We start from the raw sequence: 27,168 nt of genomic DNA on the forward strand, positions 1-27,168 counted from the left end.
CCACTGACTTGTATCATTAAAAACACAACATGCAGTTATAATTTATCAAAAAACTTGAGTTTTATTTCAAACGTGTACGTCATTTCCCAGTAACAGCAATACCTAACGCACTCAAGCAGCCAACACCGGGCTGCACTGTGATTAGAGCAGAGAGGGGTTGTGACGTTTGGGCCCGCCCACTGCAGACAGCTGCACCAATCGCCTCGCTCTGACAGGGACTAAGTGTCACAGCGAGCTCCTCTCTCACACTCCCGACCACATCATAACTTTTGAGAGGTGGGAATACGCCACTGACTTCTCCTTCGCAGCAGAAGCGACCAAGACGCGCACCGGGGGCCCGATGGAGAAATCTAAAAACTTTCGCATTGACGCGCTTTTAGCAGTCGATACCCCCAAGGTGCAGACCTCTCCGCTCGCGCTTGTGACTTCCCTGTCCTCCTCCATCCTGTCGTCTGGAAGTGTGTCAGCCACGGAGCTGACCTGCCGAGTCGACTCTTTACGCACCGAGACGCCGTCTCCGCCGAGGATTTCCAACTGCGGGTTGATTCCTAAACCGGGTTTCCTCAACAGTCCGCACAGCATGATTGGATTACATCCGCAGAGCCCCGCAGGGATCCCCGCACATGCTCTCTACGGCCACCCCATGTACACCTACTCCGCAGCGGCGCTCGCAGGCCAACACCCTGGCCTGTCCTACTCCTATCCACACGGCTCCCATCACCACCACAGCGATCCCATCAAACTGACAGCCAGCACCTTCCAGCTGGACCACTGGCTGCGCGTGTCCACGGCCGGGATGATGCTGCCCAAAATGTCTGACTTCAATTGTAAGTATTTTGCAGTTTCAGAAATAAATGTTCTGGCATATTTGCCTTTTTTTTAAACTCCAAATAATAATAATAATAATAATAATAATAATAATAATAACAAAAACAATAATAAAAATAATAATAATAGATGCATTTTTGGTTATGTATGGTAACCCAGGCTGATTAAAAATGTGCAATGGTACCCCAAAAAGTCTGCTTTATTTGTTATAGTTTTGCAAATAATATTTTTTTTAAATGATGTTGGTCATGATGCTGCTTCAAGACATATTATGTCACTGTGCTATAGGCAAGCATGACTTTCTTATTTAGCCTATAAATCAAGTCTTTTTTCTATTTATGAGGCACTATTCCCCTCACATGTTACGATTTTCTGAATGTTGAGGCTGCAGATTGACGTTTTTTCTAAGAGGAACTGAAATGGACAGATAATGGACAGTGGGAAAGTAGCAGAGTAGTGTGAAACCCACAGTTGACATGCTATTTGCTCACCAGATACTGCCTTTTTGTCTCGGCTCGTTTTAACAGATTTGTTCAAAATGGAGTGGCAAATAGCTTCTCTATGGAGATATTCATAAGTGGACGACCTTGTTGTTCAAGCAGGGAGCAGATAGACAATTATGTTTTATTACACCATAACAACAGAGGGATGCCCATTTTGTACCAATACTACTCAAATGTGTGGTTATTTTAGCAGCCAAAAAAGACGTTCGTTATGCACATTAATCGCTTAATATTAAGTATATGGTATTGATGTGTTTATCTTTTTTTGTTTGTTATTGTTGCAGCTCAGGCTCAGTCTAACTTGCTTGGCAAGTGCAGAAGACCAAGAACTGCATTCACCAGTCAGCAGCTGCTGGAACTGGAGCATCAATTCAAGCTGAATAAGTACCTGTCACGACCGAAGCGCTTTGAAGTGGCCACGTCCCTCATGCTGACAGAAACTCAGGTAACGTTGCTTTCTCTCTTTTCCTGTTGTTGTCTTTTTTTTCTTACCAATTTAGTTCCTCTGTTTAAAGAATTCGATATGTGTTTGTTTTAAAAAGGTACTCAAAGATATTAAAATTGGTTTAGTTTTCAGAAAAGAACTGATACATGTTGTGACATCTCATTCCTCTCGAGACCAAAGCATCCTCCCCCTTTTAGACTTTGTCCCAGTACTTTTCTGATTGCCCCAATTGTCTCAACTTGGCATTAGGTCATGCCGTTAATATGTTATTCCCAATCGATTGAAGGGATTGTAAAAAATGTCATGCTTTCACTGTAATAGAATCACCGCCGCAGAGGTCAATGTCAGGTGGACCGTGACATTTACGCGATCTTTACGCATAGTTTACGCACAGGTTGAAAGCACTTTAATTCAACTATATACGTTCTTTCCCTCAGGTCAAAATCTGGTTCCAGAACAGACGCATGAAGTGGAAGAGGAGTAAGAAGGCCAAAGAGCAGGCCGCCCAGGAGGCCGAGAAGCAGAAAGGCAACAAGGGCGGCCAGGAGAAATCGGACGGACACGAACAGTCGGACTATAAGAGCAAGACGGACTCAAAAAATGGCAGAATAAGAGACTTTAGAGACAGTGACGACGACGAAGGCGACAATTTCCTGTACAACTCGTCAGACTGCTCTTCGGACGACGAGAGGAATCAAACCAGCGACATAAGCCCGCAGCCTTGAAGCTGGAGAAGGGCGAAGGAAGGAATCTCCATTTGTAATGACTATGGGGGGCAGGGGGGATTTTTGCGATAAAAAACAGTTGCATGTAATCCAACCTCTAAATCACCTCCCATGGCATTTATTTTTTTCATGAAAAACCCAATTTAGGTCAAGAATAGATGATCTTGGTGTCACAAACCAGCAATAAAGCAGGATATATATATATAATGGGAGCATCCAGCAGCACTATAGGTGAACTGTGACATGTTGCATGGTTTATATGCAACCGCTGTAAACTGGCTCAGGACTTTGCAATCACGTGTCAGTAAAATCATGTGTAGCCCTACAGTAAATAACCCGCTGTTATGTGTCATATTTTTTAACCTTATTTTGTTCTTTGTGGTGTTCCGTAATGTGTCATATCACGCTGATAAAAAAAAAGAAGAAGAAAGAAAGTGTTATGTTTATTTTTCTATACTGTATTTATAAAAACTTCATCCCCGTGCATGCTGAATTATTGTTTAGCGTCTCACTTGGTGCAAACAATGTGAAATAAAAACTGTTTTTTTATATAAAAGCTCAGTCGGCGTTTTGGCGCAAGTCTTGTGGTTGAAAAGTTGATTTACGACTTTAGCGTTCCAGCGCTATAGCGCGAACTCAGGCGTGTGTTTTTCTTCCTGCGAGGACCGCGCGGGTCATGAGAATTACTGTTAATAGCGCTGTCGGATCTGTGCAAACGTGCAGCGAGAGCAAACAGCGAGCCGGCAGGCAGACGGAGGAAACATCTCACACCACACTAGCAATGGGCTCGCATTAATAAAAGCTTTTAAAAGGCTTGCTGAGCGACAACTGGGCTCATCAGGCACTCTTTTTCAGGGATGAGATCATTTAAAACTTATTTAGCATTCAGAAAAAAATATTTTAAATGTGTTTTAATGAAATAAAAAAATCAGAATCAAACAACATTTGATCCTTTACTTGTGCCATAGACTGCATAGACAGACTGTTTTTACTTTGAATTAAAACACCAGAGATGCAACAATGAGGAATTACAGACATGGCACATATACATGGGCTCAAGAAAAATAAGAGTGGACTTCCTCAAATGTAAACAAAACATCCCATTAGCCTACTTTTCATATCCAAACAATAATGTATTTAGGGTGTGTTATTAACTAATAAGTACATATATAAGTTGATTATCTTTCAGCTATAGTCTCTTATTTTAGTATTGTTTGCTCACCAATGTGCCCGGGCGATAGGGCCGGTTTAATAACTCATCTGTACATTGTTTACTTTACAGAAAACACAGTGTGGTCCTATGTTCCCGCAGTCATTAGCGGTAAACTACAGCAGGGTTGGCTGATTATGTGCCATTTGCAACAGGATTACTGAGTGATTTGTTGGTTATCTTCAGCTGTTTGCTTTAGCTGAATAAATCAAAGTTCAGCTGAGGGTCAAACCCAAACAGCAGGCAACGCTGATGGCAACTCGCTGGCTCACGGCGGCAGACAATGGCCGGTGTAAGGAGCGCACAGTGAGCCTGTTGATCCCACCAGCTCCACCTTCTAACTGACAGATTCTCAAGTTTTTCTCCTCGTTGTCTCCCATCTTTTCTCAAACATACACATCCCCGCGACTCAAGACCAAAGCGTATTTGTCCTTTTTGTCATCAAACAGGGCGTCTTAAATATTACATGCAATTAAAACATCTTCCCCTTCAACATGGGGTTGGGCTTTGTGGACCAGTGAAGGACATTTCCTCTGGTTGACCTTGATGGCCCATTCCTGACCTCAGGCCACACTGCAGCCTCAGATTGATACAGGCCGCACCAATGGAGCTAATTAATAGGAGCAAGTATCAAATGTAACATAATGACTCTGCTATGCTAACCACGAGGGCAGATACTGGTGTCAGCCAGCAAACACAGGAGGCTAGACTTAAGGCCCCGGGGTCATTTCATCCGGGTGTGTAAACACAGAACCAACAACTCCGTCGCTCCCCATTCTCACAGCTCCAGTCTGTCACAAGCCAAGTGGAAATATCAACAGAAAAGAATAAAAACATACACATATTCACTAATCAGTTGCATTTAAGGCTGAGAAAGACTTAAATATTACATGCTTTATTTTGTGTAAGAGTAAATAGACAAAGCCAAGAAGAATAGCTCCAGGTGTACGAACCCAACGATATTAACTCGGCTGTGCCTTCCGGGGGGAGGTCGGCGATAAAGAACATGGAGGTAAGAAGAAGCAACGAGGGCCGTTCGAGGAAATAATTTATTTCCCTTTACAAAAAGAGTCAAAGCACGAGTCAAAATGTCAGTGATTATTGAGACTTTTACGACCGTCACTTTTAAAAATTGTGACACGCTAAATTTATAAGCACCATTATAGATTTAGGAAGTGAAATACATAAGAAACCCCACGGTATCGCTTTCACATCGTTATAAAGCAAAATCTGTAGTTATTCATCACCGAATAATGAAGCTGAGCTGCACACGCTGCATTATAACAATCTAGATAGTCCGATATTGGATGAGTGTATCTTCCAGATTTAAAAAATTGTCATGGTAACAATAATGTACAAGGACTCCCCATCGCAAAAACATTAATTTAATATAAAAAAACTGATTTATTCTTCTTTGAAGAAAGCTGTCGGTTTGTGTTCAGGGACAAAGTCTTTTTCTGTTCTATAGTTGGGTCACGTACGTGTGTCTGGTGTGTGTGTGTGTGTGTGTGTGTGTGTGTGTCAGTGTTTTACAGTTTGAGCTTGGCCTCTTTGGCCTCCATGGCTTTGGTGGCGACCTGAGCGCGCTCTGACAGCGTCGCTGCTTGCTCAGCTGGTCCCTGTGACCGGGCATTCTTCAGCAGAAAGTGGCTGATGAAAAGCTTCAAGCCCTCCCGCAGCATTCCGAGCTGGGGAATTCCTGAAATCCTGGTGGATGGGAAACAACAAAGGACATTGATGTCAGAGGTTCACATGGTGCGAAGCAGCCCCGAGGAGCAGTTTTACAAGACGCGGGCTAATCGAGAGACAGGTCATCCAAACGGAAATATCAATTGGACATTCATGGTTTCATCCTCTGACTTTTAATCTAGCGCCACCATGAGGTCAAATGCCGCCCGATACTTTGGTTTATGACTAAACCTGCAAAACTAATGAGACCACTTCAGCATTGTAGAGTTGAGAGAAAGGCTCCAGGTCGTATTTTACATGAATTCACATGTTCCTCGTCGTAAGAGTATGGACAGGCTCACCTTCCAAATATACTGGCGAGGTCTTCGGGCTCCATGTCTTTCAGCAGTTTGGTGAGCACCTGGCGCAGGAAGCGTACTGTGGGCGTATCGAGCTCTCCAAACTCTATTACCTACACGGAAAAACACAGAGCAGACCATGATGAAGATTTTTCAATATATAATTAAATATACATCATCAAACATAGAAATATGATATTGTACAACCTCCACACGACACGCCACTTACTTTGAGTATGGAGAGTGAAAGGCACTTCTTCTGAAGGAAGAGGGTTACGAGCTGAATCAAGTTGTTAAAGGTGCCGCTGGGAAGGTTGGACATCTCCCTGAACTTGTCCCATAGGCAGAACTGGAACGTCATCTTGGAGAATACAGGACATTGAATTAAAAAGAGTTCCTAACGGCACTGAATGATACACTTGTGGTTCCCCAAAAGAGGAGCGTAAAGTATAGGGAACAGAAACGGGCTCTGCATAAAGGTAAGTCTCCTTCCAGATCCAGTTTACATGAGAACAGCAAACATTCCCACCAGCTCTGGTTGGAGCTCTTTGATGAGGACAATGGTCATCAGTCTCTGATATGGACCCGTGGAACTACCTGACAGCAAAGTAGGAAGTGTGGGCTCACCCTCATTGTTTGCCGTCACCGTTTGAGTCAACTAACAATAATCAGGAGGTGAGAGGTGCGAGAGGCTCCCACACTGCAGAGGTGAACTGCAGGCCACACAACGTCTAAGACTCTGGGTGGTCACACACATCCAGCCGGGAACTTAACCAGAAACGCAACTCTTTTAGATTTTCTCACCGTGACCTCTCCAGCTGTAAAACATTCTTCCATGAGAGTACAATTTCATTTAACCAGATCTTTAGCGTCCACATGATCTACATTCAATTTATGCTTTAAATGATGCCTTTATCATTTGTTGAAGTTGCAAAATTCATACAAGTAATAAGAGATTTTCTCTCTCAATTTGATCCTTCTAATTACTTGATCTGAGCATTGGTGGGGGATCAATATTACCAATTAGTTCAAATTTAGTCATAAAGTAATTTTTCAAGATAAAATGTCAAACATTTTGATGATTGGGGGCTTATTTGCAAAAGTAAATTAAATGTCTTTCGGTTTTGGGGTGCTGGTTGGACAAAACAAGCAATTGAATACCATCATCATGGGTTTTAGGAGATTGTACTTGGTATTCTACATAACTATAATATTTTATAAACTAAACTATTGATTATCCTGCAAAAATAAGCATATTTACAAATAATTTAAATAAAATGAATTTGTATAGGTGCATCTTTTATATAGATACATTATTTTGGTTCCGATCCTTGAAATTAGGAAGGAAGAAGTTAGGAGATTTTTCCTATTTACTGCTCTTGAGATAATGATTTTATGCGTTTATATATTAAACAATTGTCTAGGAGGATGAGAGTTAACTGTATGCACCAATCTGATTGTAGTTGTGGTGGTAGTACAAGTTGATTGATGACGTTGTCGTTGATAAGAGATTGAGATTTAGAACTCAGTTAGTATATTTGCAAAGTTCTGTATCAGTGAGAGTAGTTTTATTTTCCATTCTCAGTCGTCACGGTGTGGGTTTTGGCAGCCGAGTACCTGAAAGCGGCGATCATGGGAGCAGAACTTCTCTCCCAGTACGGCGTAATAGGCGTTGAAGGTTTTCTCCTGCAGGCAGCAGTCCATCAGAACATGAACGATCTCCCTCTCCTGCTTGTCCTTCAGGCCCATCCTTCACAGAGAACAAATTAAAGGCGTTATAAATTTACCCTTACCGGTGGGCTACTTTGACACTAAACAGCTAAAATAAGCATTTTTCATTCTTTCTGTCTCTGGGCAACCTTAACATGGAGAAACGTGGGAGAGGTAAGTGATTACAAACCTGAGCAGTTTCTCGAATGCATCCATGTAATCTTCGCTGGTCATTATCACACAGAAGATGTTTTTCCTGACCTCGGTGTTCATCCTCTGTTTCCTCGCCAGTTCTAAGACGTTGGCACTGAACTGAAATGAATAAAAGTAAAATACAGTAAAGTGAAAAATAGCCAAATACACTTATTGAATCATATTGACTACATGTTTTTATATCAACACTATGACAATGTTGAAAATATATAAACATTTAGCTACAAGCTCCCCAAATGTTACTTTTGCTTATATCACAAGCAAGAGCACAATAACTGAGGGTAAATACAATTATATACATTTGGCAAAAAAGGAATAAGTAAACAAGATTACAAATTTGAAACTAGACTAGTTCTAGTTGTTGATACTTGATGCAACTGACTGATTACAAATAAAGGATTGAGGTTTGATACCCAGACTAATACTCACCAATGAGCATTGACTAATCACGGAAAATCTGTCCATCTTCTTTAGCATTTAAAATACTACTGATGATGTACCAACATATACAATGCACCGTGGCAAAAAATACATTTATTTAAAAAATGTTAACATTCATGATAAAATAAACGAGTTAAATCAGAAATTGGAGAAATCAAAAAGAATACTGTAGATACTCTAAACGCTGCGACCCAGACTGAAATGGGACACGATCACTTCGGTACATGCTTTTGCTCATCTCCTGTGGCTCCAGTACGCTACCTGTCCTCCTGCAGTACTCGGTTTGGACGTCGCGTTCCCTTGCTCGCCGATCATGGGCGCTCCCCTCCACGAGGAGCCGACGATCCACCAGCGGCCCACCTGCTCTGCTGCCAGGAGGTTGTCCAGAGACACCCTCAGTTTCATGTCAGTGCCTCCTGCACGCCGCTGGATCTGAGGAGGAAATTACCCAGGATTAGCCAAGTGCACTCGGGAGGACCACGCCAGTTAGAAGACATCAAAGAAGAGCACCACCGTAGCAAACCTGAAGTAAACAACTCTTCAAACGGCTACAATTAATAGTCCGGATAATGATGAAAGCGTCCCCAACACTCTGGACTTAAGGGGGCTGTACAGGTGGTACTCTAGGGCCACCTGGTGGTACAAGTGGAAGCTACCGGAAAATAACATCTTGTAAGAACACAACAACCAAGTCCATTCAGTATAAGTCATGACAACACTGCCTATATGCGACATAATCTAAATTGGTTTTCACTAATGTAGTGAAATGGAAATTTCAAATAAGATGAGTCATGTTGGGGAGATCACCCACCACAGTCCTCTGCAGCTTCCTCAGCTTCTCCACAGGCTCAGGATCGTAGCCGGGGATCTTCCGCATGTCATTGTTCTTCAAAGCCATCATGGTTTCCAGCATGAAACGCACCTGGGAGCACGAGCGCACATACACTTCAGGGAGAGCAAATACACAATGCCGTGGCAATCACCTGGACATTGTTGTGCAATTAACGATGCCCGACAAATGAAAGGGAGTTAAAGTAAGAGGTCCTTCTGTTCGCCCTACCCTGGTCTGATCCTCAAACTTCGACCCGACGTCGCAGGCCTTGCGTTGGCCCTCGGTGATGAGCTCCTTGAGAGCCAGAGCGTCGTCCTTCCTCAGGGCGAAGCCGACATTCCTCAGCAGCAACAGAACTAGTTCAATGTCCTTCTCTGTAAAGGCTCCAACGAAAAGCTTGAGGATGTCAAAGATGAGGCCGGAATGCACCACCTGGAAGTTATAGAGGTGACCGACAATGGAGACCAGGTTGTCGCATTCTTTGCCTTCTGTTGGGTTCTTGTACACCTCGTGAAACTTCCGCACGACCGTCTCCAGAAAATTGGCACCGACCTGGAAAATAAGCAAAAGGAAATGTTATAAAACTTGTGATTCATGTTATGATTGGTTTTATGCACGTTAATGTCTGTGGAAGATGCCATATCATGAATAATGGGTCAATATAACAGCGTCACACCGGTTAGACAAACCCCACAGTTCAAGTTAAAGGACATCTTCAAAATATAAACAATGAATGCTTATTGCATTGTAAAACTCTATAAACACACACAGCAAACAGAAGTCAATGTTCAATGTTATAGATCTTATTGGATCCCCAGATTAGAGCAAATAAATTGAAAGAAATTGTGGGCGATTCAAAACTACCAAACTCCCTCACACTGTTTAAAGCCAACCGTTGACTGTGGCTAATTTGACTGATTATCATGATTAGCGTCATTTACTAGATGGAAAGTCAACACAACAGCGATAACAATCCTGTTACACCTCAAACAAAAGAAAAAACGGTGTTAGATATTACTTTACAATTCATTAAAAGAGCTTTATCTTTCAGTGGAAATGTGCAGAAGCAGGTAAACTCTTTTTTTGAATAAAAGGTCTCCATTGAATGATCCATGAGCTGATGTCAGTTTTCAGGTCAGTGGTCAATGTTCTCACACAAAATAACAAAAGCTACCCGACCCCTGCTGCCACTCATCAGCGGATGAGACGGTGAAATTAAGCTCTCCAAATGGAAATACCTTCAAAAGGTAAAACCTGTTAAATTAGAATCCATCCAAGCATCACTTGAGGGGGCGTTTACCTCTATCCCGACGGCGTGGTGGAGGATGCTCACAAGCAGGATGTGCTCCATCAGGAGTCTGTCAGGCATCAGGGACGGGGTGACGCAGGCCGCTAGCAGCACCTCTGTTAGGGTGTCATTCATGTCCTTCCTGCTGCAGCTCATGTACAGCTCCTCCAGCTGACCACTGATGGGCGCCATGTTGGGCTCAGTCAGCCTGAAGAAGTTAGAAAAACGAGGATTATCACAGGTATTTTTAACAGAGCTCAGAAATCAGCCGTTACTGTGACGACGATATTAACGCATGCACTATTTCCATCTGTACATCAACTGTGGATATTACAAAGCAGGACCCAGCTGAGCTCCTGGGGGCAACGACAACCTGTTCCACACTCTTGGCAACGGTGCTCGATATCTTTATGATGAAGGTCGACTTGCAGGTTATTTATAATCAAGGGGTACCGTACCGACGGGGCAAAGACAGGGAAAGGACTTTGATAGCAGCTCTGGCTAAATGCATTTCCTTTGGCATCCACTAGAGTGAATTTACTCATGAAATCAAGGTAATGACACAGAAAATGCTTTAATATATTTTTCTAAAGGATTTTTAAAACAAAGAAATGTGACTTAAACTGAAAAAAGTGGCAAAAAACTGTTAATGTTGAAACGTAGTGTAAAAGTAGCAGAAGTAGAGACGAACTTCATATCAAATGAATGTTTCCTAACACGAGGTAACATCAGCCATCATAACCTACCAGCACAAACCCTGAGTGGACTATATTGAGCAGTGGTGTGTTTTACAACTTGTGAGAGGGATGGTGCTATTTCTATGCTGAGGTCAGCTACCTGTTCAGCAGGCCTTTCACGGTCCTCTTCAGTTTTTCGAGCTCAGCTTTGCGTTTTTCATCTCCAGCGCCTCTTAATTGAGGCGGCACGTATTTACCTGATGCACAGTTGACCTGGACATTGGAAGATATTTTTCAATTATTATCCATTGCAGCAAACATGATTTCAATGCTATGACAAGGTTACGGAAAAATATCTGAACTCACGGTTTCTGAATATAAGCCAGCCGATGTTGTCTTCTGAGTTTCTGCTTCTTCCTTCGTTTCACCATCATTTTCATTTTCTGAGTCAGCTGCATCACTCTCTTCTAGCTCATCCTCTATTTCCTTTGTCTCAACCATTTCATCATCATTTTCATCGTCAAACGAAGCCATATCTTCATCACTACCGTCACTCGCCATCTCATCTCCAGATTCTTTGCCCTCATCTGACAGCTGAGAGTTGTTCTCTTCCAGTTTTTCGAAGTTAGCCTTGGCCTTGTCCATGTCTTCATCATCATCATCATACAAGCCCACAGCCGATGAGCCCGAGTCCAGCACGCCCAGGATGTAATCCAGTCCATCAGCCACAAAGGATTGAGGGAGAGTCTTTTTGTTTCTTCTCTTGTTTAATCCAAGTAATCGCTCCATTTTCTTTATTTCTTTGTCCTCCTCTTCATTTGCCTCCAGAAGTGCCATTTTTCTCGATTCTTGAAGCGTGTTGCTTTTCTTGACTTTCTTGGAAGATGGTGGTGTTTTAGAGCCGGCTGATTTCTCCGGAGTATCACTTCTGGACTGTGTTTTTAACTTCTCTTTTTTTTCCATTTTCTTTTGTTTCTGCTTCAGCTTCTTCTTCTGCTGCTCATCGGCGAGTATTTCCGAGTTTTCAACAACATCGAGGGGTGTCTTGTTACCCTCATAATAATTTTTCATCTGGGCTTTTTTCATTTTTCTCTTTTCCTTGCGCAGCTCCTTTCGGCTTTTCTTTTTTACAAATCTCAAGCCATGGTCATGTTCCTCCTCTTCTTCTTCTTCTTTGACACTTTTGCTTTTAATAAACTCACCCACAGCCACCATGTACCTTTGTAACACAAGATTACCCTTCTTCTTTTTGCTGCTCTGCCTCAATTTTTCCTTCATCTCGACAAATTAAGAGGTTTGTAGACGTTAACTCAACCGGCTGTTACCTTTCTTTCAGAATGTACCTACAGCCGCTTAGCTTACGTTATTAATTACGGAGGGTTTGAAACAAACTAAAGACGAAAAGATACCTCTTGCTTACTTTAACCACATAACAGCTGTAATACTTTGGACTACACATGTATCTCCATGAGGAAAACTGTAAATATGACCCACAGGCATGTGACGATTTCCTTCCAGGGCACGCTGAATGACTGGCGCCGAGTGATGACGTACTTTATTGTGGGGCGTTTCTTTTTTTCGTTTTCTTTTTTAAGCACGGAGCGGTTTTCCTCGGATGTAAACGGTCCCTTAACCAGTCGGGGCAATATTGGCAGAGGGGAAGAAGACACTGGAGTTGTAGTCGTCGGTGCCAGTTGCACGACCGAGCATGCAGTGAATTTGTAGTTTTTTCTTTGTATTTGCAATATGAAGAATGGAAGAAGACGATGTCACTATCAGAGAGCAGAATTTCCACAGCCAAGTTCGAGAGTACATCGTAAGTAATGGCGAGTGAAGGCTAGCAGGCTAACAACGTTCGCTCCACCTGTCAGTTAAGACGCGGCGGGATGTCGCACGCCTGATAACGACCGTTCACTTTGTGACGCACCCAAAACACGTCTTACGTTATGTCCATTTAAGTCAGATTTGAATGGAATAAAATCAAATAAAACAATGAGTGAACGCGCTAATTAAAGTGAGCTAACGTTATAGCGATCGTTCGCGGGAAATAGTTTGTCTCAGTATTATAACTTCGCTCGTGTATTGATCCATTTTGGGACACAGTTGTTATGGATATGCCTGCGATTCAGGAGGAAGATCTTTATTTGGGACATGGACACAATGTCCCAGTGAGGACTGGGACATCTCCCGATTTCAATGTACCTGATTTAGTGGCAGGAAATATTCATTTGTTGTTGTTATGTCTTATTTATGTTGTGTTTTCCAAAACAAGGTACAGCATAATGTTCATGATTCTCATCTCAAATATGTTCACGTGTAAGGAAAGGTAGTCTGTTTGTGTTATATGCAGACCCAATATCGTATTGTCTCTGGAAGAAGAAGAAAACACTGTTTAGAAACATTTACCAAAATAATACAAAGACCTGTTGGTGAACAGTTGTGTTCAGGTACAATACCCCTTGAGAGGGATGTAGTTTTAATTTGATCCCTAAAAAGAAAATGCTTTGGTTGTTACGTGATTCAATCAATATATGTATTTTATATTTCAGCTGTGTGTATGTCCTTCATTACTGATCAGTTCCTTTGGCTGGGTTATTGTAAACCACTTTGTGTTTCTGGAAAGAAACCTTTTTGTGGCTAATCGTACCTGTCGAGATTGGAAGAGGAGACAGTTTGCAGTGTAATATTACATTTAGGAAGACGTCTTCTTGTCTGACCAATGTTTCACCACTGCAACTTTACTCTGGTGTCCTTTAAGCCCCTGTGCGCTGGCCACCTGCAAATGCTTGAGACAATAGATGACATAACTAATACACTATTGTCATGCAGTGCAACGTCCTGTTGCTGATGGTCTTCCTTTGCCAGGAACCACATTGTTCTATCTTGTGTCGAGTATCCAGAGACTTACAGCTATCATTTCAGAAAAACAAACAAGCAACTTAAGTAAGAAAGTTCAAGTGAGGATACTTTGCAAGGAGAGTGTCTTTTTGAATATTCCTGACACTTTTGCAATATAGAAACTATAAAATGTTTCACCAGCAGACAAGCTGAACAGCTCCACTTTAGCGTGCACATGTTGTCCTCAGTATCTCTCTACATCTCACTCTCAGGATCCTATATCAACATTCTCACTGTAAGATGTCTTTTGCGGGATGCTGTGATGACACCGTAATGTCCGAATGCGAGCCAGCTGATGGTTTGGTTTCTGCAGGTGCATAATTATATTTATTGTTGCGCATGCTTATATTTCGCAGCCAAGGTTACTCTGGGTTAAGTTTCGAGTTGGTAAACAAGACTCGGTGACAAAGCGGTTCGCTCTCATTCGACCTGAAGTGTGGGAAACTGTTTGTGACGAACTGGGGTCCGAGAGGAGCGTTGAAGAATGCAGAGAAAACCGTTTTACTGTGAGAAATCAAGTTGGTGCAGGATAAAGTGAGACAAGCTTGTAGTTGGGTGGGTAATCGAATGTTCCCCTACCGCCTCACAAACACGCATGTCACGGCATTATCCGGCTTTATGATTTTCGAATGAATTTAGAGATGCACTGTGTGGAACAAGATGCAAAGTTGTGACACACCTGAACAATATAACGCGTGTTCTCAACACACTTTTACAACATCTTGTTACTCTTCCTTTCCACGGTCTCTTCCATGTTAAAGCCCCCCCCACTTTCATACACCCAGCTAATGACATGACGCATGGCCTGGTGTTATGGTTTCTTCAGCAGACAACTGTTAATCAGGTTATCCACTGTGCAATGCCTAAAACTGCATTAGCCCATGTCTAATGTTGACACATCTGAAATCTGATTACTGCTAAAAAAGTTATGCAATGACATTTTCTTCAGTGCATGAAATCCTTCTTATCAATTCTTCCTAAGACCCTTTCTAAAAAAAAAATTGTTCATGTCCATATAGCATAAAGGTGTGGAATACTGTTCCTGAATTGGTTGGGGGTGCAAACTGCTTGTAGCTACATGTGTTATTCCCGGCTTCTTCCTTCCATTGCTTAAAGTATTACTCTGTATTTGTCCAGGGAGATTAAGAGCGAATAACTTTGCCGGTGGCGTTGGCCGTCGGTCTGCTTGTCACTTGTTGTTATATCTTCCCCGGACTGTTGCATTGAGTCTGTGCCAGTTTGTCAGCTCAGGGCACAGGATTCTGTGTTAATCTGGGGTTTCCTCTCAGTGAACATGGTTTAACTTGAGCCTCTGTCACCGCAGAGTTGTGTAGCTCGTATGTATCGGCTGTCTTTCATTTGGAAGGGGACTGGAGGCGATGAGACGAACCGTTTTTGGCTACAGCTGGCAGAAAGCACCGCATACCTCCCAGATGGACCGAGGATGTTTAGCATTTCTCTTAATGTTTTAATGCTCGTCTGTCTGGAATGTGCACGGCCTGCCGGCTGTCTGGCTGAGTCACCCCATGATCCCAGCAGCCGTGATGAGTTTTCCAATGTTGACAGGGTGCGAAGTGCTGAAGTAGGAGCTTCTAACATTAGTTACGGGGCAGTCCCTGTCATAGTAGAAGGGGGCCATGTGGAATGGGATCCTTCTGTAAGACCATCCAGCTGGTTTTGAGGCTGCGGTTACCGAATAAATGCCATGCCGTGGTCATTTCTGCATGTCCTGGCCTGAGAAGTATTACCAAAGTTGGAAAAAACAAATCACTGTCATTCTTTATCCTAAAATATGTATTAAAATTCATATGAGTAGCGAATGACTTCTGTAATAATATTCATATTAGTAGTGAATGACTTCTGTAATAATATTCATATTAGTAGTGTATGACTTCTGTAATAATATTCATATTAGTAGTGTATGACTTCTGTAATAATATTCATATTAGTCGTGTATGACTTCTGTAATAATATTCATATTAGTCGTGTATGACTTCTGTAATAATATTCATATTAGTAGTGAATGACTTCTGTAATAATATTCATATTAGTAGTGTATGACTTCTATAATATTCATATTAGTAGTGTATGACTTCTGTAATAATATTCATATTAGTAGTGTATGACTTCTGTAATAATATTCATATTAGTAGTGAATGACTTCTGTAATAATATTCATATTAGTAGTGTATGACTTCTGTAATAATATTCATATTAGTAGTGTATGACTTCTGGACTAATATTCATATTAGTAGCGAATGACTTCTGTAATAATATTCATATTAGTCGTGTATGACTTCTGTAATAATATTCATATTAGTAGTGTATGACTTCTGTAATAATATTCATATTAGTAGTGAATGACTTCTGTAATAATATTCATATTAGTAGTGAATGACTTCTGTAATAATATTCATATTAGTAGTGTATGACTTCTGTAATAATATTCATATTAGTAGTGAATGACTTCTGTAATAATATTCATATTAGTCGTGTATGACTTCTGTAATAATATTCATATTAGTAGTGTATGACTTCTGGACTAATATTCATATTAGTAGTGAATGACTTCTGTAATAATATTCATATTAGTAGTGAATGACTTCTGGAATAATATTCATATTAGTAGTGTATGACTTCTGGAATAATATTCATATTAGTAGTGAATGACTTCTGTAATAATATTCAGATTAGTAGTGAATGACTTCTGTAATAATAGGAAGGGCATTATTTTATTTTCCTGAGTTTGCACACTTCAACAGGTCTAAACCACATGTACTTAGAGCAAATATGTACTTTTACATACTGTGCAAATACTTAGTGATCAAGTATTATTAGAACATGGGGGAGACGATAGGTTGAGCAAGTCTGTACGCACCCGGTGTTCTAGATCTTGTGCTCCTCAGACTACACATACAATCTGCTCTCTAAATAATCAGATGTGTTGACAACTGTCAGTTGCTTTTCTAAATCGGGGTTCGTGCGGTCATGGAAAACCTGGAAAATTCATGGAATTTTAAAATGATAATTTCCAGGCCTGGAAAAGTCATAGAAAAAACTTAAATCATGAAAGTTTTGGAAAAGTCATGGAAATTTGTTTAAATCACATGTTCATTTACGCCGAGTTTGAAATAATTAATATATTTTTTAAAGAAAGACGCTCCAAATATCAGCCAGCGATAGCTCTCAATACGCAACATTTTCTACAGTTTTCATCTTTATACCGAGATTTCAGTTTGGTCATGGAAATTTGGTTTAAAGTCCTGGAAAAGTCCTGGAAATCCATTGGTCAAAATGTGTAAGAACCCTGTAAATACTACACACTGTTTAACAAACAACTTATAACGATGTTAGTCTAATATTGGAATCAAAAGGCAGTACACATGCTGTATAGGTTTGACAAAAAATCAGTGTTGTATATCTGTGTGTGAGCTCTACTGAAGTCTTGTGGCTGGATTGTATATACACTATTATATTGTGGGGATGAAAAAATATACAGCGTAGCATAACAATACTATAGTCTGTAATATGGGACATGCAGTCACGGAAAATGGAGATTGTGAGTGCTGACTTATCCACAAGCAAATCCTTCACCAAGATTCTTCTGTTGTTTCAGATTTGCTTCCTCATGTTCGCGGTCCTCTACATTGTGTCCTACTTCATCATCACGAGATACAAGAAGAAGAGTGGTAAGTGTGTCCGATGTGAACTCCCACTCCGTGGGAACAGAAATCTGGAGGATTTCATCGCCTTAAAGCGTCACACTTGCACGGCATAAAAGCGTCCAGGGTGGACCCATGTTCACAGCAGCCCGCCTGGTTGTGCTGTATTTGCTCCCAGACAGAGCCCGTCATTGTGTTTTGACTGAAGGGAAGTCATTTCCAAGAAGGCTTTAGGTGTATGCGTGAGACGCCACACCCAGGTAGGGTCATCTACCACAGGCAGCTCTTTATCAGAAGAGCTTTCAGGGCTTTAGCAAGATGAATACAACGTGTGACCTAATAACAAGTGTGACTGAACAGGCTGGTGACCAACAGCTGTGTGATAGTCAAACGGTGACAACTCAAGGGACCTTGAACAGAAGGCACTTCTTCGTTCCGCTGTGACATCTCCGCCAGAGCTGAGAAAAATCAAAATGAGATGGAGTTCAGGAGCAAACGGTGATGAAAACAAGAAGGCCCTGGCGGACATTATGCCCTGCTTGCCGTTTTCCCAGGTAAAATGTAATACGTCCAGGTCATCTAGGCTTCCCTCGTCTCATTTGGAAAGTGGACCGCTTTGCACCAGAAATCCCTTCTGGAGTTGTGGACAGCAGAAATCTAGGCTGCTCGTCGTCTCCTCACACAGGGGTTTGGTTGCCTGCTCCTTTCACTGACGGTAACAATAGAATTAACACAAACCACGTTACTGTCGACCGTCTCCCATATTTTGATGCTTTTTAAATCATTCTTTTAAGTTATTACGTAATATTTTCATGTTACACTTTTTAAGAATAATTCAAACAAGAGGTGGGCTGATGTCTGCTGTGCAAAGCACGACCAGTAAAGGCATCATAGCTACAGAGCACAAAGCCTCCTTCTTCCAAAACCCCGCCTCTCGGAATGCAAAGAGCTGAAACACTCGTTCAATTTCTGCACGACAAAAGATGAGTTGACACTATGTCTACCACGGGGGCAGTCGATAACTACACTGATGATGGGATGGGACCAGTTAGCTGGTTCTGCTGTGAAATACCAACAATTCCCCATTTCTATTACGATTTTCAAGGAATAGGAACACCTGCGCATAAAAGTCAAATTACGTGGTTCACATTGTTTCGAAAACAATTTCAGATGCATGGAGATAGTGTTAAACGTCCCTTTAAATAGGCATGTCTGAAATACTTTGGCTGTTTTGAACTAACACGACAATTCTGCATGTTTGGGTATTGGCCGATATCAAATGTGATAATATCCGATGTATAACTGTATCGGTGTTTCTCGGGTCCAAAGAGTTTAGCCAACGCTGAGTTCTTCTTCTTCCTGTTTGAAGTAAGACGTGATGGATGAAACGTGTAACTGTTACAGCTCAAAGGTTCACCGACCACCTTCTGACCACCTTTTGGTTTCCTTTACAGATGACCACGAGGATGAAGATGCTGTTGTCAACAGAATATCGTGAGTCAATCTATCTGATTTCATTCTTCTTTTACAACACTGTATTTTAGCTATATATACACTACCGTTCAAAAGTTTGGGATCACTTAGAAATGACTTTATTTTTCAAAGAAAAGCACTGTTTTTTCAATAAAGATAACATTAAATTAATCAGAAATACACACTATACATTGTTAATGTGGTAAATGACTATTCAAGGTGGAAGTGTCTGGTTTCAAATGAAATATCTCCATAGGTGTATAGAGGCCCATTTCCATCAACTATCACTCCAGTGTTCTAATGGTACATTGTGTTTGCTAATCGCCTTAGAAGACTAATATCTGATTAGAAAACCCTTGTGCAATTATGTTAGCACAGCTGAAAACAGTTATGCTGGTGATATAAGCTATACAACTGGCCTTCCTTTGAGCTTGAAGTTTGTAGAACAAAATTAATATTTCAAATATTAATCATTATTTCTAACCTTGTCAATGTCTTGACTATATTTTATATTCATTTGATAAATAAAAGTGTGATTTTTCATGGAAGACACGAAATTGTCTAGGTGATCCCAAACTTTTGAACGGTAGTGTATATTTGACCAATTAGGAAGTAGTAATCACATCTTCTTTTTTATATACAAATAAACACAAGAAAGCAAACGTATGTTAAGAAAGTGAGTGAACTGTTTGAGTCAAGAAATCTTTGAATTCAATGTCTTGCGAATTTGAGCTGAAACAATGAATTGATGACGAGAAACTAAATCTGCACCTGTTTTTATAATAGGTTCATCATTGACGTCATGTTTTCAAGCAACAATAGTGAATCTTTTTTGAATATTTAATACCACAGTGAGCTAAATATATTTGGGGTTGTGAGTGTTTTTTGGATTTTCAAAAAGGCATTGGAAGACGAGTGTTTCTCACATTCCATGGACCAAGCGATTTAATTGATGAATCTTGAAATAATCAGATATTATTCAATAATGATAATAACCATTTACAGAAATTGAAAAAGCATTGCATTTGTTTACTGGCTACCCTTTAACACTCCTTGTGGTGGCCAGTATCCCATATCGCTCAGTTTAGAGTTGCAGCATATCTCACACTCAAGGCGGCATCTCATGTTTAGTTCCAGCTCGGCGACATCGTACCTCGGGGTCCAGCTAAGTGATGGAAAGCGTTTCAGTTCATGAGCTCTTTTAGTGAGATGGTGATGTGAGGACCACTGGGCAGATGGTCAGTCCCCATGGTCCAATCAGGAGACCTCCAGCCTCTGAACCTCTCGACAACGCAGGCTGCAGAAACATATCCACTCCACGTCTTTATTATATTACAACATGTCATCTCAAGTGCATCATCCAGTAGCCAAGTCCTTTCTTGTGACGTATAATCGTTCGCGGTATGTTATTCCCATGTTTGATTCTGCATGTGTTTTTATCTCGACGAGTCCTAACATTTGTGTGCGTGTCTGTGTGTCTGCAGATTTTTCTTGTGCACCTTCACCCTGGCAGTGTCGGGCGGTGCCGTCTTCCTCCTGCCTTTCTCAATCATTAGTAACGAGATCCTCCTCTCCTTCCCCAAAAACTATTACATCCAGTGGCTCAACGGCTCCCTCATTCACGGTCAGTAGATCTCGTATCGTGTGTCTTTTTCATTAATTAGACTATATTAGTTGTCTCGAGTGTCTCTCTCCTGCTCCTTTTGTCTTTTGATTGGAAAACATCTTCTATATTCCAACATATTGATTTTAATCAATAACATTGAATAGAATCATAATGATCTTTTTGCATTAATGTCAGAATCAGTGTTGATTAGCATGATGTGTAAATTGCAATGGACTAGTACCCACGTAAATGTCGATTTGTGAAAAAGTTGTATTTTTGACTTCAGGCAGAGTTTCATCTACATTTGAAAGCAATGTAATCTGATTACTTTATACAGATTACATAGTGGTTGTGTACAAAACTGTGTTTATTTATTATTTACAAAATAATAATAATACATCTAAAAGTTTTTTTAAGTCCTTGGTTAATGAATATATAGTATTAATATATATATATATATATAGTTTTTATCAACTAAAACATTCATAATTTATTTTAATCCAGTTTGTTTGTGATATAATTTAAAACAGTAGATTGGAGTTGCCACGATAAACAGATATTCTGTCAAGCTTTTGGTTTGACTTAAAGATCACGACTTAAAACACAAACTGGATTAAAACAATATATTAATAGACTGTAGTTTACCAACTCATTTTGACGTAAATTGATAGTGTCCCATCTCATTTGTTTTGTCTCAGTTTTAAAAAGTGACATCACCTCTGGAGTTTTCTAATAGTATTGTTGGTTGTTGTCACTGTTAATGATAGGAAGTCTTCAGGAGTCTTCGTTGTGTTACCAGACCACACTGCAAGCTCTGATTCCTGTACATTGACACACCACATACTGATGACTTTTCTATGAATGCTGACCCCCTTTAAACTTTGATGGTTGAATGTTTAGTATTTGTGGATTATGATTTGACTCTCATTTTCTATGTGTAACCAGCAGCAGCAGATAGATGGAGCACGCTAGTTTCTTTATGATTTAAAATCAAACCATGTGAGATTTTAAAGTATTTTCTTTTTTACTTGCCATGTCCCCACACATCTGATTAATTGACAGTTTATTTCAGTCATGCCCCACAGAGTCAATGATAACCCGTCCATCAGTGTTGGGTGCTGCAACAGCCACCAGGGGGCGGTAGAGTCCATGACTTCGACAAGATACAAAGACACCAGATAATACCAACGTGTGCCCCTCCACTCACAATTTACTAATATTCAAGGGAAAGCTCTCAAACTGATGGGAAAAATTGTTAATGTAATCCCACAGAGCCTAAAAACAATTAAACATTAAAAATAGGATTGACTATTGATATATATCATGTTTGAACGACCTGTTTGTGTACACTGTGCTTGGTTTCTGCAGGACTGTGGAACCTTGTGTCACTGTTCTCCAACCTTTGCCTCTTTGTCCTGATGCCCTTTGCCTATTTCTTCCTGGAGTCTGAGGGATTTGCGGGATCTAAAAAGGTACATTACCTTAAGCGTGTTGCAGAATTTATATGCATCATTTTCATTTTTGTGTATTGTCTTTGTGTGTGACGACGATCATCCCCCAAAAAAGAACAGTTAGAAATGGTAAATGAGTTTGACACTTTGATGACCTTAAAAAAATCTGGAAAATGTATCAATGTTTTTTTGTGATACTGTAGCTGAAGTGATTAATTGAAAACAAGACAATCCGCGATGATTTTAAAACTAAGCCTCGTATGAGAAATCATAAACTTATTTTATGGCTTCTGTGTGGATATATTTCTCTGCTATCCATGCAAGGGGCGCTCTTAGCAGCAGCAGCAGCAGGTGCCTTGTCCTCTCCCTGACTCACACCACTGACTGTAACTGCCACGGCAGAAAGTTCATTAGCCATGAAAGTCTATATCTGGACTTCGCCCAGCGCCACATCCTGACAAACCCTTCCAATAAGGCCATCGGCTGCAAACGCTTCAACACTGCTGCATCGGCCCCGCTGATTTAAAGCCTGATTCCTTGTCACCCCCTCCCCAGCCCCCCCAAATAAAACTTCAAAAGGACAGGCTAATAATCGAGTTGTAAGGCTCAGCGAACTTCCTTGTTTAATTGATTACCCCCAAAAAAAGAGGCTGGGGGCTCGTGTTCCAAAAGTCCATAAAGTCGCAGCAACATGACAGCACAATAGAAGCCCGCAAAATGGAGAGGGAAAGATTTACTTTTAATACACCTCTATCCTGTGTCACAGTTTGAAACCTCTCTGGTTTATGTCCCTCCTGGCAAAAGCACATAAAAATTAGTCTGTACTGTAGTGTGTAGCCGGTTCTTTTCTTCCTCGGCCCACTAATTTGTTTCGGTTGGATTTCTTCAGTCGAAGGCGGGAACTGATGTGTAGGAAGCAGGATGAGGGCCTCTTTCACGTTTTTTATTCTTTTTCATTTCAGCAAGACTGTTTCTTGCTACTGATCTTCCATAAATGTGCTTAGAGGAAGCACTGTTCAATGTTGAGCTGCACTTGCACGTATATATATATTGTGTGTGTGTGTGTGTTATGAAAGGGGTGGAGGTGACACTTAAAAAAAAAAAAACCGGAACTGCCTGCAGAGTCAATCATGCGGCCGGCAGCGAGAGGAATGTAAAAGACAGATCCGAGTTTTTATAATGTGATATTATCCCTTTCCCCAATAACAGCATTAGAGCACGTTGTCATTCGGTTTTATGTGGCATTTTAACCTCCTTGGCGAATGCTATGGCACCGCGAGGCCCTTTTGACTGCGGAAATGAAGTGAATGATGAATTTCACTTCTAACGTTGTCAGTCAGCCTTTTTCATGTGGCTGTGTTTACTTTTGACGATGTACTAAAAGACATCACCAGAAAGATGGAAATGTGGATGTTTTTTTTTTTTCCTCCTTTTTGCCTACGTTAACTGTTCAGCTCTTTAGAGGCTCTGTCACCCGAGAGATTAATAGTTTAGCAAATTGTCCAAATTGTGGATGAATCGGAGCGACTTAGGCTCTTGATGTCAGATGCTATGATGTCGCTTTATTTGCTGCTGTAAAACGTCTCCCGCTTTACTGCCGTGTTCTCAAATCTTTGCCGAAAAGCCGCATCACCGAGGCCACGAAAGGTTGTTGTGTAGTTCAGGTTCATTGGTTCCGAGGATGTGTTATATAAACCTATATAGCACGGTGTATTTGGGAGTTGCTTAGTCTAAATGAGGTACTATGCATTTTTTCGCTGGTTTGAGTGCATCGGGAAAAATGTTGGCGCTTTCTCCAACTCCAGCTGTCATCCATATCGAGAGGATGAGCGTGTTCTGACAGACACTGTGAGGACATCAGCACCAGCCTTTGTTTCTAACTTCTATTTATATCAAGAGACTTAAGTTGGCTTAGTAATTATACATGACGAGTGGTATATCTTGAAGCTATATTTACTCAAAAACAATTAGATCAAGGTATATAAAAAAAAAACGATGACAGCTTCCTGGTCTATTTCTAGTGTAGTCTAATCTTATTTTCTTAGCACTACTGCTCAGATGTTTATTATCTTTTGCTGGAGAAATATGTATTCAACGCCACAGCATGAGTTATTCACACTTATTGTAGCCGTATGAGGAAAAATATACACAATGACTGTAGGTTTTAATATTCTCGGTTTTTAAAAATTATTATTTAAGAAACAATATAGAGTAGTATGCTTTACAGCTGTATAGTCTTTTGGTCTTACCCACAGTATTGAAATGTGTTTGATCCTGAAACGAGTTGGAACGAGTCTGACCCCCTGACTGACCCAGCAAAGGGCCAACAGGTTTCATCTGGTAGTTAAAGAAACTCCTCATCAATCTCATCCTAAGCCCTAACCCGCCAATGATGAGAAGTGTGTTTATTGTGGAGGAGAGGGGGGGGGGGAACACGTCTCGCCGAGCAAACCCGCGTGGTGTTACTAAGATACTCCTCTTTGTTGGAGCTCCACAATGGGGGCCTGGATATTTATTTCAAATCTCCTGCACATGCAGACATTTTTCCCAGGCCTTCTTTCGGCCAGGGCCAGTCGGAGAATATAAAGTGGTGTTTACATACCTTCCCTTAAGGTCACAATGTCTCCCTAAAGCTGCCTGTTACAATGTTCGTTTCCATGGCAACATATTAGTTCGAGCTGGGAATTTCAAAAAAAGAACAAGTGAGTTGCTCGGGATTTCTTTCCCCCTTTCCTCTCGTGACTCAGTTTTTCTAACCCAAAGTGACATGTTCTGAAGCTCAACTCATTCTGCTCCGGATTGTTTTTCTTGTTTTTCTTGATTTAAAAAAAGAAAAAAGAAAAAACGAGATCGTCCACAACTCATTTACGTAATTTGAAGTATTATGTCGATGGGATGTGAGGTCTATTCGGCCCTAACCTTTTATCTGAAGAAAAAGTCAGGATACAGTCATTTATTCTTTGAAGACTTATCAGTCTGACACCTTTCAGTGATCGGATCAAGCTGTCGTCACTGTAGGATGTCAAATAAAACTTGGCAAACATCAGAAAGTACTGAGGCTGCTTCCTTCATTTAAATCCTTCTGTTTTCTGACTCATCTGGTGAATCAGCCGTGAATGCAGCAGGGAAACAGGAGTTTTAATTCACATCCCCAAAATCATCAACATTCACAATGTTTTCTCTCCCTTTTTAGGGGGTGGGGGGGGAATCACCGCCCCCCTCACACTCCCCCCACTGGTTTGAACGATACGATGTGATGCCGATCATTTTCCATGCTCTCGTGTCATTGGTGCTTTATTAAGAAGTCTTATTACGAGTCTTTAGAAGTTCATTGTGCAGCTTTACAGGGGAGTGTCCCTGTCCTCTGCTTTCTGTCTTTGACACGGTCATTGCGCTGTGGCCGACTGGTTGAAGGATACACTAATAAGGTCCCTGGGCATCTGGCATGTCTTTAGCAACGAGGTGCAGTCCTTTTAGCTAAGGAGCAAAACAAAAAAAGGACCCCCCCCCCCCCCCTCCCTCACGTATTACACTCGTGGCCCTTGTTCCACACGCCCCTGACAGTGAGCAGAAGGATGGTCTGCAGGATGATCTCTGCCACCGCCCGCTGACCTGCTCAGGATTGATGGCGGCAACTCGGAAGCTCCTGCACCACCTAACTCTCGTTCTTTGTCCGATTTCTCTCTCCCCCCCCCCCCCATCCCACCCCATCCCACCCCAACATCCTACACAGCCCTGCATCTTCCCAAATATCATCTCTCACTCTCTATTACACTTGTCCACGACTGCACAGTGGCATTTAACTTCCAGAGGTGAAGACTCTCTGCTGGATTCGTCGGGCCGAGCCACAACATCAAAGACGGTGGCAGATAGTGTGCTTTAGTTTCTCTGCAGCGCACACGGGGCGATGAGGCTCGTCAACCGTTTCCAGGCCCTCTGTGGCTTTGTGTAATTGGGTAGATTTGGAGGTTCGTTTACCTCGCCGGTCTTGTGCGTCGGTCCGTGTGTGTGCGTACGTGAGTTCACGCATGTCATGTTTGTTACTGCATATGAAGCCTTTTTTTGATTTAAATTTGTTTAATCTCTGGCCACTACACACATTTCTTGGCAGTCTCTCCAGTCATGTTCAAGCATAGCTGCAGTTAAGCAGCCCCTCACTCGATGTCAGTGTGAGGAACAGGGGATGCTGAATATTTCAGAGCTGCTATATTTAGATGTCGTTACACATTTAGAATGGCAAGAATAGAAACTTTCAGCGGGCGCTCTGGATGCCAGGGCACAGGTCTTTTTTTTTGGTTCATCCCTCGCTTCCTTCACCAGTTGACAGTCTCTTCTTTGAGCAGTGATGATAGCTGAGTTGCATTTTTCTATTTTTATACCACCGTTTTTATATTTGATGGGGAACAAAAGACTCGAGTCTCCCCTGCAAGAATAGGGAGGAACATGCAATGTCATGCATGTGCATGGATCAATGATATCTGGGCTCACAGTCCAGTGTCCTCTTTCTCCTGCACCGTCGACTCACATCTGACACGGTGGATTGCTCTTCCAGCGAGGCAGGAACGAGGGATGACAGTAAGGGAGGTGACAAGCTTTGCCTTTGCCCTAAATGATCTGAATGGGTAATGATTTGAGTCTTTATAAATGATTGAGAGACCTATCTGAAGGGAATACACCTTCAGCATGGCATGGGCAGCTTGTTAAGGTGGACTGGTGCGCTTGAGCGGATGCTCGTCCTGCCTGCGGCTCCTGCTTGTCCTGATGCATCCTTAAGAGACCGCGTCTGGGACGTGGCTGAAGTCCCTGAAAGCATTCCTCGCTCACCTCTCTCACCTCCTGGGATTGAGATGCGCTCAGGCGTCGACTCCTCTCCTCCGCCAGTGATGTTCCCTCTTTATTTCCATCTCTTCTTTTCTCCCTCTTTTGGACGGTGTTGAGTGCTTTCCTCATTGGCCAGTTGAGCCGGCGTGTGAGATTCCCGATCGCAGCATCCATTTGGCGAACTCACAAGTGCCCAAGTGTCTGCAAAGGAGCACGAGGCAGTCATCAAAATGTCATATTTGTATGTGGTGTCGTATTTCTGTTTTTAGTGGATCTCCTTAACGGAAATTACGCGAATATAGTTGCCCATAAATGATCACTGTCATGATTTATACGTACTCGTAATACTTCCCTAGGA

The 27,168-nt window shown here is 41.6% G+C and overlaps 3 protein-coding genes across 4 annotated transcripts in view; 2 read left to right on the plus strand and 1 right to left on the minus strand.

The window, feature by feature from the left end:
- Nucleotides 1-242: 242 nt before the first annotated feature.
- Nucleotides 243-3,062, plus strand: mnx1 (motor neuron and pancreas homeobox 1). Its single transcript, XM_056434370.1, has 3 exons — nucleotides 243-827; nucleotides 1,616-1,776; nucleotides 2,214-3,062. Exons 1-3 carry the CDS (start codon nucleotides 341-343, stop codon nucleotides 2,499-2,501), a joined length of 936 nt encoding a protein of 311 aa, XP_056290345.1. The 5' UTR covers nucleotides 243-340; the 3' UTR covers nucleotides 2,502-3,062.
- Nucleotides 3,063-3,397: 335 nt separating this feature from the next.
- On the minus strand, nucleotides 3,398-12,398 carry nom1 (nucleolar protein with MIF4G domain 1). The gene is made up of 11 exons (XM_056434369.1): nucleotides 11,266-12,398; nucleotides 11,060-11,172; nucleotides 10,235-10,430; nucleotides 9,163-9,486; nucleotides 8,914-9,024; nucleotides 8,364-8,534; nucleotides 7,639-7,760; nucleotides 7,356-7,488; nucleotides 5,968-6,099; nucleotides 5,742-5,851; nucleotides 3,398-5,418 (listed from the first exon to the last, which is right to left on the minus strand). Exons 1-11 carry the CDS (start codon nucleotides 12,175-12,177, stop codon nucleotides 5,241-5,243), a joined length of 2,502 nt encoding a protein of 833 aa, XP_056290344.1. The 5' UTR covers nucleotides 12,178-12,398; the 3' UTR covers nucleotides 3,398-5,240.
- Nucleotides 12,399-12,499: 101 nt separating this feature from the next.
- The window catches only part of lmbr1 (limb development membrane protein 1), a 35,116-nt gene continuing 20,447 nt past the window's right edge, over nucleotides 12,500-27,168 (plus strand). Inside the window, exons 1-5 of one of the 2 annotated variants that reach the window (XM_056433984.1) lie at nucleotides 12,500-12,715; nucleotides 17,414-17,486; nucleotides 18,914-18,953; nucleotides 20,417-20,556; nucleotides 21,907-22,010. In XM_056433984.1, the coding sequence (XP_056289959.1) occupies nucleotides 12,653-12,715; nucleotides 17,414-17,486; nucleotides 18,914-18,953; nucleotides 20,417-20,556; nucleotides 21,907-22,010 (420 nt within the window). In that variant the 5' untranslated portion in view covers nucleotides 12,500-12,652. The remainder of the gene's footprint in view (nucleotides 12,716-17,413; nucleotides 17,487-18,913; nucleotides 18,954-20,416; nucleotides 20,557-21,906; nucleotides 22,011-27,168) is intronic. The other variant, XM_056433983.1, reaches the window with a different exon arrangement.

This window comes from Pseudoliparis swirei, chromosome 16 (genome assembly GCF_029220125.1).
Source record: "Pseudoliparis swirei isolate HS2019 ecotype Mariana Trench chromosome 16, NWPU_hadal_v1, whole genome shotgun sequence".
NCBI lineage: Eukaryota > Metazoa > Chordata > Actinopteri > Perciformes > Liparidae > Pseudoliparis > Pseudoliparis swirei.

What these genes read in the sequence shown, in the direction of transcription:
- mnx1 (XM_056434370.1), top strand. Translation starts at nt 341, where the DNA reads ATGGAGAAATCTAAAAACTTTCGCATTGACGCGCTTTTAGCAGTCGAT. An exon ending in CAAAATGTCTGACTTCAATT is followed by an intron (nt 828 to 1,615) that starts GTAAGTATTTTG and finishes TTATTGTTGCAG; the next exon opens with CTCAGGCTCAGTCTAACTTG. An exon ending in TCATGCTGACAGAAACTCAG is followed by an intron (nt 1,777 to 2,213) that starts GTAACGTTGCTT and finishes TCTTTCCCTCAG; the next exon opens with GTCAAAATCTGGTTCCAGAA.
- nom1 (XM_056434369.1), bottom strand. Translation starts at nt 12,177, where the DNA reads ATGAAGGAAAAATTGAGGCAGAGCAGCAAAAAGAAGAAGGGTAATCTT. An exon ending in GGAAGCTGCAGAGGACTGTG is followed by an intron (nt 8,535 to 8,913) that starts GTGGGTGATCTC and finishes TTTCCTCCTCAG; the next exon opens with ATCCAGCGGCGTGCAGGAGG. An exon ending in CGAGTACTGCAGGAGGACAG is followed by an intron (nt 7,761 to 8,363) that starts GTAGCGTACTGG and finishes TATTCATTTCAG; the next exon opens with TTCAGTGCCAACGTCTTAGA.